General features: G+C 38.1%; 1 protein-coding gene across 3 annotated transcripts in view; it reads left to right on the top strand.

Moving 5' to 3' along the window:
* DPY19L4 (dpy-19 like 4) overlaps positions 1–8709 on the top strand; it is a 62260-nt gene extending 53551 nt beyond the window's left edge. The window contains exon 16 of one of the 3 annotated variants that reach the window (XM_025199418.1): positions 2783–8709. In XM_025199418.1, coding sequence (XP_025055203.1) covers positions 2783–2947 — 165 coding nt within the window. In that variant the 3' untranslated portion in view covers positions 2948–8709. The remainder of the gene's footprint in view (positions 1–2782) is intronic. The other 2 variants (XM_025199417.1, XM_006019987.3) reach the window with 2 other exon arrangements.
* Positions 8710–10094: the final 1385 nt, after the last annotated feature.

Genomic DNA, 10094 nt, shown 5'->3' with positions numbered 1-10094 from the left:
ATCAGCCACAGCAAAACGTCCTGCTAAAATGAGTTGTATGATTTGCTTTGAAAAAGGGTCAGGCTTTGATTCAAAAGGTAACTTTTAGGTACACATCACTGTGACTATCTTGGAGAGAAAAGCCATAGTTCACTGGCAAGTTACAGGTGGCTGAAAGCACTCCCTACCTGTTTTGTCTAATCCTGGACACCCAGGTAGTTCAAGTGCAATAAGACTCTGAAATTTCATGTTACTTTGAACAGAGGGGGAAGCTAGTAACTTTGATAGTTTGAAACATTGTTCTTCAAACATTATTTCAGTATTGTAGGTTTCAGTTTAACCAAACCACATTGTGATGCTAATTGTGACTGACTGTCAATTAAATCTAGTGAGAAGAATGTAGGAAGCTCAGTTTTACCTCCCATAAGGGGTTGCCAGTGGTTTGGGTGGCACCAATCCAAGTGATTTCTTTTAAAGATTTAAGAGAAGACAGATGCACACAGTTGGTCTTATACACATCTGCATATGAGAACTCTCAGGGAGAGAGCAGCTGTCTATTATAATGCTAAAGTATTCTTGGAGGAAAGATTGTCTCAATCATGCTGCTGTCCTGTATTCTCCCGATAAGTCTTTTAAATAGGTCAGAACTACCACGTGATTGATTTTTGCTGCAAAAAGTTTGAAATATTGACAAGCTCCCAAAAGGATGAAATATTTAGTTTTAGTCTCTACCCACAGCTATAGGGATCATTCTCTAGGCTGAAACTTTGTAAGGCGGTCCAGAATATTCCTAGTGCTATGTGGTGCTACCACAGGGTGGTATTTAAAAAGATTTTCTGCATCATATATTTAGTTCCTTGAGAACCAGCAGAATATAGCATTCATCAGCGTGATTTGCAGATTGCTTTTTATCAAAGGACACATTTGTGGTTTCAGGCAGTGGTGGCTCACTCTTCCTTTGTTGGCTTTCATTAGCCAAGAAAACTGAGAATCTATTTGCAGGTATGTCTTTGGACAGACACAATGATGACCTTCTACCACACTCTTCATTTTTGGTTTGGGTGCTTCCATTTTTTTTCAAATAGAGAAAATATAGAGAGAGCTCTTTATAATCTTGTATTTCATTGTTTGGAAAGAGGCAAGCTGTTCTTCATTTACATCAGATATTTTATAAACACCACTTCTCAGGTATGCAGGACTAAACGAAAGAGCCTGAAATGTAAACATTGCATTGTTTATTTTATCATATGAATTGAATGATTATAGTGTTGTAAAAGACAACTGTCTGTAAGGAATTGTCCTTTACTCTCACAGGAACATAACTTTTAGTTACATCTGCCCTTCCCAGGTTTTCTGACAGTCTGTCTATATCATCCTGTGTTTTTTCTGGGGCAGTGGGGTGAGACTGGAACTCAGTTACTCTGCTATATCTGGGGCAATTTTAATTTCAATGAGCCTTTTGATCGCTTCAAAGCACCTTCCTAAAGCAGCATTAGAGAAGGTAAAGTCATTTTCCAAAGTGATTGTCTTAGAGTGATAACAATTACCAAGTTTCTAAGGCAAGATGAGTTAAAGGTTGCCTGCATCCAGAATTAAGGTTTTGGGGCAGCATTCTACCCACCTGAAAGAAAACAAAATGCTTTAGGTTAATTTGCAGCTTAAAAAACTCTAAAAATACAGTTGCATGGCAAATGTGACTCATTTTTTACATGAAGCAGCAAAGCAGTGTACTTGCTTATATGCAAATGAAAAGTGAAAAGGAAATATCAAAAGCAAGTTGGAGTCCTCTCATTTTGTGTTCTTGCATGATGTAGGCTAGATCCTATGTGAAACCTTTGGTACAAATGACTCAAACATTTCAAATTCCATCTTCCCAAAGCTGAATGTTTCTTCTTTCTGTTTTTTCTCTTCATTTACCATTGATAATTTCATTGTCTTCCCTGTCTTGCACTGAAATGTTACTTTAAAAATTCTTGTTCTTCCACTCTGTCATAGTCTTGTTCCTGGCTAACTCCTGTTAGCTTTTCCTCTTTAATATCACCAAGTCCCACAACACCTGTTCTTCACTACTTGACCACTGACTGTCTTAGTTTATTTCTTGCTGTGATTAAATTTTACTTTTTCCTCCCTTCCTGAAACAACTGCTTTCAATCCTACTGCTCTGATCTGTCTTTACCTTTACTTCTGTTTTACTCTGAACCCTACCTACTTTTGTCCCTTCACTTTCAGCTTACAGACCTTTGCCTTCTGTTTGTAACAGCTTTCCTCTTTTAATCTGTTTAAACATCGTTGCTTCAAATGTTTTCTTAAAACCCATTTATTTTTCAGCTTCTTTCATAGCATTTCTAGATCTTCTCTTTCCTGGACTGTTATCTCATATTTATCTCTTCATTTTTTCTTTCATTTTGACTGTAAAACTCTTCAGTGTAAGGAACCTGTTCTACCGTGCAAATTTCATCTACATTGAAACACTGCAAAAGGAGTAGTGCCATTTAGTGTTTTTACCAACTTTGCTTTACTGATAAGTGATTATTTATTTATAGTAGACTCAGAGTGGAAAAGGATGGAAAATCAAAAAATCTGATTTTTTTTTTCTGTGGTCTGTTAAACTTCAGCTTGTTTGAGGTTTAGCTTCCCTTTAGTTCCCTTTAGTTGTCTTCCCCCCAAAATCAGCCAGTTACGTTCATTATTATTATCTCTATTGGGATTGTATAATGCAGAAATGAAAGATTAGTCATGTTCTCTGTGATTTAGATTTCTCTCAACAAATTAAACCTATTTAACTTATTTCTCCTTTTGACAGATGGTTTGCGATGAAAACGAGAGTTATACCTACTCAAAGTATGGACGATTTTGTCATGAGATCAAAATGAATCATTCTCCATATGTGAATTATTTTACTCGTGTATACTGGAACAGATCCTACTTTGTATATAGGATCAACACTGTGATATCCTTTCAGTCATGAAAAGTCATGGAGACTTCTTTTCAAAGATTGACTCTGTATGGAATTCAAATAAGAGGTGTTCCTCTTGTACAAAACATTTTTTGCAGATAGGAACGGGAGTGTGCTCATTGTGTTGGTTTACCAAACGGGAATTCTGTGGACTACAGCTCAACAAGTACAAGCCCCATCTTAAAGGAAATGTGAGAACTTGTCAGTTTTGTGGTCTTGACAAAGTGTGACAGTCTTCCATGTTCTTATATTTGTCTTCCCAGTTTTTCCCTGTTTTTAAACTAATGAAAAGTCATTCATATGAATGTTCAAGAACTAAAATGCTACAGCAGATAATTAGAAATATCTTACGTGAACCTACTTTGGTAAACGTAAAAAAAAACTGTTCAAACATTAAGGAAGTGATAAATTTACTATTATACTGTGTTGTTTTCTTAGCATTTGATATAATCAAAATGTTTGTGAGAGTCCACTAGAATCCACTCATTTTCTGCTCCCATTGATGTCCTTCCATATATGTTGTTGTGTTCATCTTGCACATCTTCACATTTTGTGTGTGTAGGTACAGTATTTGCATAAAAAAGAAACACTGGTCTTACTTGAGCAAAATTCTTATAGATTTGGGCATAGGTGTCCATTCAAATGGAGCTACACTGACTTCAGTGTGTGGACACAGATGTCTATCTGGAGCTTGAGTCTTTGGGATTTGTCCATATTAGATACTGTATGCATGTCAATGTGTTTACAAACTCATTTTATGCAATTTAGTAGATAGCTAATTCTGTTTTAAAATATTGCCACGTCTTATTTTTAATTCCCCATCATGGTTAAAGATCATTTTAAAATATCTGATACCTAGGTATTTTAAAAGTATATTAATTCAAAGTCCTCTGGACTTTAGAAGACCAATCAGGCTAGCATGGTTAAGGCACATGAGCTTCCATAGCCAGCAGTGCACAAGAGTGATATGGCAGGCATGCAGATCTGACTGCCTCTGACCTCCCAGTCTGAGGTACCCAGTTATAGCAGCAGCCTACTGCAGCAAGCCTCAAACTTGTGCCTCAGTAACTGTAGTGAGATGCCTTAACCACTCTGCCACTGTGTCCTTTCGAATATATGGCTGTAATTAAAACTGAACTATTTTTTTAACTTTGCAAAGCTTTCTGCTTTCTTCTAGCTATTCCTGCTCTATAGGCCTCTAATGAGGTTTTGTAATAATTTTTCTGTGTATGCAGGTTATTTTGTTACTAGCTGTACTTGGGTGATAATGGATGTCAGTTTCCTTCCTCCTTAGGGCTTGACTCTGTAGCCCTGAACAAAAAACACAGCAAAAGAGAATAGAGGCTTTGCTTCAAAGAATAGTTAGGCAAAAAGCTGGGTTTCCAATTTCAGGGGAATTTTTTATTTTGAAATTTGGCTTCAGTCTGAATTGGATAACAAACTTTTAAAAAAAGTTTCCCATGAACTAGAAGCTCCCTGAAAAAATGTATGTTGTCAGTTTCTGTTTTCAGCAGTACAATTGTCAAATTCACTGAGCAGCCTCAAGGAATGGCAGAAAGCCCTCTACTCTAGAACTAATCTTCCAGCTAGGAAGCCCATGTTTCTAGAGACACTGGCTCCAGATCAGATCCTGAAAGCAGGCACCCTGGCCCTGGAACAGTCTGCCTTACAGGTCTGTCTCAGAGTTGTGAACCCTGGAAATATCTGCTCTCTTCCAGGGAGCAGTCCATAAGAAACGAGGCAGGATTCCATTGGAACCCTGCCTAGAACCCAGCAAAAAATGGTAACATCCAGAATGGTATGAATGACGCATTTGGGGCTCAACAAACCAGCATTTTCTGATGTTATTTTATCAGAACACTTCTGTAAGAACTGCAAAATCATTGTCTCTGTGTCTACTAGAAAAATAGAAATCCAATGTTTTTTAACTTTCTTTGAAGTGAGTTTCTAGTGCAAGAATGTGGTACATGTGTATGTTTACCATCTGCTTTATGCACATAGATTTGTTTATCACATAAACAATCAAGCTATTATCAAGCAACTAGAGCTGCCTGTTAAAAAAAAAAAAGGAGGTGTTATTGTTGCAAACAATGTCATCGTGCCTATAGTTAAATCTTCACTTTTTAATATATTAATTTTTAATGCCTAAAACCTTCAGTGTATTAAATTATCCATTTTATTTGAAAAAATGGTTTAGATAGATTCATAAAATAAAGTTATAAGAGGTGTGGTCATTAGGATAACTGGCTTTAACCATAGTTGAGTTACAGGGTATAGTAAATAGCCTCATAGGAGATGTAGCTTAGACACACATTACTTAAAGGTGGGGGGGTGCATATGTGTACATACGTATACAAGTTCACATACATTATGTGCTGTTTGTATGTTTATGCACAAATGCATACCTGAATCTGCACTGAACATATTTTCAGATTACAGTTACTACAGTAAATGAATGCATTAACATGAGTTGCTGCATGGATGTGGGACCTTTTTTCAATAGTCTGTGTGTGTTAGAGTGAATGTAGATGCATTTAATATATTGAAATAACTCTAGCACTCCATATGCAATTGTGGTGTATTGATTTGACCTTCAGAATTATCATATCTGTGTTTTGTTTTCAGGTAGTGCATAAGCTGACCTGTTCATGAAATCATTTCATAATAGCAATAAGGCATTCTACATAGCAAAGTTCAGGGTGACTTGCATTTCTTGGGTACCTGAAGTCACATAGCCTATGACTGCATGCCTTATATTCCATTCAAGATGCAGTATTTTAACTGTCCTGAAATGAACTGCCTGTTGTGTCATTGCATTGAGAGATTGATATTTGGTTATATACATATCAGTGAGTAGTACATGGTGTGAATACATGTGTGTGTAGAAAAATATAACTGAGGATCATTCCACACATCTGTGGGGAAAAAAATCTTGTTTTGTGGCACATTGGCCTTTATATATGTTTGAGTAAACACGCTGCATCTTCTTTTGAACTGTGACAATACAGTTATTATAGTAGTGTCATGGTTTAAATAGTAATATTGCTACTAATTGTCTGCTTTAGGAGAATCCAAATTAGGCGGATATTTAACATTTTCATATTAGGAAAAAAAAATGGTTACAGCAACATTGGGTCATTAGTCTTAAATAGAAAAGACAAGTCTTGTAACTTGAAATATGTTACTGAATTAGAAGGCAAAACATTTTAAAATAATAAACCTAAAAATTATCTTTTACAGGAGAATAATAGATTTGAATATTTAATCCAGTTGCTAATCGGCCTATGACATAAAGGTCGGTTTTGTTTCGTACTGCCCACAGAGAAGATAAGTTCCCTGGTGTTCCCAGAAAGGCTTATATTGGGCATAATCACAGCTAATTTGTATGCATCATCTTAACTTGTTTTTGAGTAGCACAGCCATCCTATTGAAAGATTAAAACTCATAGTTCTGAGGCTGGGGAAAACTTTTAAACAATTCCAATTTGTTTTGTGGTTGATGTGCAGTCCAGTTGAAATACGTGCCTTGAAAAATTTCACTAAACAAAAAAATAATTTAATTCATGTTTATTTTTGTGAAGATTTTTTTAAAGCAATGTCCCTTCTGCTTTCTGTGGTTGTAACTATTCATCTTAACACCCTTTTCCAATTAGAGTACGCAGCTGCATTGAATGGTGCAGCTTATATGTATGTCAGCCATTTTGTTTACTATCATTGATTCCACCAGTTTAGAAAAAAAGATAAATGAATTTATGTGGTATATTGTTGCCATTATGCTGGTGCACGTCCTCCTTCCTACAATTAACACCCAATTCATAATACAGTTCTTGGTGTCAGTAAATAGCAAAATAATCTCTTGAAATATCATAGTGCTTAGATAGTAACCTAGTTACTAAATAGGATAGTGCTTTTATGCAGTACCCTTATTTCTAGGTTCTGATTTAGTCAAGTGACAAGAGAAATGAGACTGGCAATCTCAGCCCAGTTCTTAGAAGATACTTAAAATCATAAATTACCAGTTTAACCCAATTGTGCATATTTTCTAGGAAAAGTATGGAACTAAAATAGTGACAGCAAGCCAGGTAATGGCTAAAATGCCGTGTCTGCATTATCTAATACTTTTCTTAACTATTTAATTCACTGGAAAAATATTTTCACTTCTTCCAAAATAAATTAAATTAGTAATGTCAACTATCATAGCTTCTATCCCTAGGAAACAAAAGTATAGTGTTTAGTGAATGCTTGTTTTTTCTAGTTAGTCATAACTTGCATTGTTGATTATTAATATATAATATTTACTTGTTAATGAACAAATCTTCGGTTTGCCTTACTCATGTAAGTAATGTCTGAGGGCCAGAATCTTACAGGCTTTGGTCAAGCATCCAATTGTTAGATCAACTAAAATAGTAGCAAAATATTCTTTCTTTGCAAGCAGTTGGATCCAAACACCATTCATCAGACAGAGGAGAGTTCAAAGATTGTAAAAGTTCTCCCAGGTATTAAATAAACTTCATAGTTTCATAGTTAGTAGGGTTGGAAGGGACCTGAGCAGATCATCAAGTCCAACCCCCTGCCACAGGCAGGAAAGAATGCTGGGGTCAGACGACCCCGGCAAGGTGTCTGTCTAGCCATCTTAAAGACCCCCAGGGTAGGAGTGAGGGGAGGTAAAAGTCCTTTGAAACCCAGGGGAACTGCACCATCCTTTACTTCCCCTGTGCAAGATGAAGTTTCTTTTTTTTACCTGGGAGAACTCTTATACTCTTTGAATTCTAATTGGCCAACGAAGAGTACTTGGACCCAAAAGCTTGCAAAGAAAGAATTTTTTTTGCTACTATTTTAGTTGGTGTAATCAAAGATTGCCTCTAGCCCAAGAGTTTTGTCTGTTTCAAATAACAGTTACATTTCTAAGTCCCATATATATTAATAGGCAAATAGACATCAAAGTACATTGGAATAGACTGAAGCAAGAAACGGAGCTTATTTCAATATAAACAATACTTTAATTGAAATAATACCTTATCATAAAGCAGTATAATCATGTTCTCCTCTTAAAATTGAAATTTAGAAAAGAAACTGAAGTTGTAAAGGGAAGGGTGTGTGTGTGTGTGTGTGTGTGTGTGTGTGTGTGTGTGTGTGTGTGTGTGTGTGTGTGTGTGTGTAACATTTTCTACATTAATAGTGAGACCAGAATAATTTATCACCATTATGTTGTCATGATCTTTAAAAGTTGTTTAAATATGCCAAATAGGGGAACAAATATGTGTAAAGCTTTAACATTGTCTAGTACCTTAGTTCAGATATGTTACAGGAACTAGTGACATTTTTAGATTTCGATACAAAATAATACATGAGTAATTCTGCCTTTGACAAAATTGTATAAAGGTTTTCTAATTAACTAATGGGAAGGAGGTGCATTATGAAAAGTTTTCAACTTTGTACTTTGAGAAATTAAACAGCTTACTGTTGATGCTTTAATTCTTGTTGACATTTAGTGGTAGTAGATAAGGCATAATGAACATACCTCCTCATGCACAGGTATTTAACAGGAAATCTAAAAGGAACTATTTGTTCTATTCACTACTATTTGTTTTGACTGTCTTCTGTGACTGATTTCTCTCAATATATGTATTTAGTAGTTTCTTCTCCTCTGGTAGAATTTTCATAGGTGCAAAAAAAAAAAGTTAAAGCCAATGAATATAGATTATCTGAGACAAACTTTACCTCTGTTTCTCCCCAAAAACTCTGCTCTGTGACAGTATGGTTAAGATGGGCCCTACAGAGGGTACACGCCTTACCCTATTTCTTTAGGTAACCTGAGCTGGATACATTCCTGAGGGAGGGGGGAAACCTGCTCCCTCTGCCTACGTGACTGGCATCACATACCTGGGTGAGGGGCTTGGGCTACCTGGGGAGCTAGGAACTGCCAGTCTGCCCAGCAACTAGTGATGCATTTGAAATTGGTTGGCTGACAGCCAACAGGTGCTGGCCTCCATTGGACCAGGTAAATGAGGTCACAGGGACTATATAAGTTAAGGACTGTCCAGGAGGAAGGGGCAGCAGCCATGAGGAAGACTCAGAGAGAGAAGAGCTGGACCATCTGAAACTTGCTCTCTCTCCCTCTCTCTCTCTCTCTCTCAAAACTCATGATCAAGGAACTGCCTGCCTCCAGAGAGAATCTCCACCTGCCTCTGGATGATACCTGTGAGTAAGCTACCTGAGATCTAGCTTGATATATAGCTTGCAGTAACTCAGATGCGTGATCAAAGGCTACCCCAGCCACTCAGTTTGCTTTATGGGATTTGTCTGATATTGCTCTACCCTGTACCCTATTCCAACCCTACCCCTTGTAACCAATAAAGTTCTCCTTTGTACCTAGCATGGGAGACTTATTGGGAGTGGGTCTAGATTATGCCTTGGGATCCCCTTGGTTCAGCTGACTAAGGGAGACCACTACTTGTGCTTCCGACTGAGAGAAGCATCCCAAGTTCTTGAAGTGAATCAAGTACCCTCAAGGGCTACTAGGCCTGTGTTTCCCAGGGTATACAGAGCCAGAATCAAGCCCATCCCTGCCCAGAAGGAGGGGGCAGTGTTACCCCAGGCTAGCGGGTGTGCTCCAGGAAGGGGGTCGATCAGACTTGAGGCGCCCCCAGGGAGGCATTCGGAGTCTGGAAGGTGGTCGGGCGCAGTGAGGTGGGTGGCTCAATGCAGGAGCGCCTCTTACTGGCCCGCCACATGTGGTGGTAGTGATGGGATCTGACAGCCTGCTGTACTGAAGGCATAATCTGGGGAAGGGAGTAGAGTCACTGAAAACCCTTGAGCAAACAATTTCTAATTCGGCATCGGGTCAACTGGACAGTGTAGATAGCTAGGCTGGCTAACGAGTATGACCACCTGACAGTGGCCAACTTGACAGAGCTGATAAAGGAGAGAGGCCTTCCAGTGAGGAAGGAGCAAAAGAGAGAAGAGATCCTGTATGATAATGACCAGGCTGCAAGATCCCCTCCAGCTGTCCATACAGAACCCATGGGGGGCACTGAGAGGCCACCCTCTGAGCAGGACTTCCGGAAATTCCAGCTGCAGCTAGAAGCTGAGCGAGACCGCAAGTTCATGCATGAGCTAGAGTTGAAAAGGATGGAGCTCGAGGCCCAGCACCAGCGTGA

Source organism: Alligator sinensis, unplaced genomic scaffold (assembly GCF_000455745.1).
Source record: "Alligator sinensis unplaced genomic scaffold, ASM45574v1 scaffold273_1, whole genome shotgun sequence".
Lineage (NCBI taxonomy): Eukaryota > Metazoa > Chordata > Crocodylia > Alligatoridae > Alligator > Alligator sinensis.
Note: the sequence above shows the minus strand (reverse complement) of the source record. Positions and strands in the feature narration are given on the sequence as shown.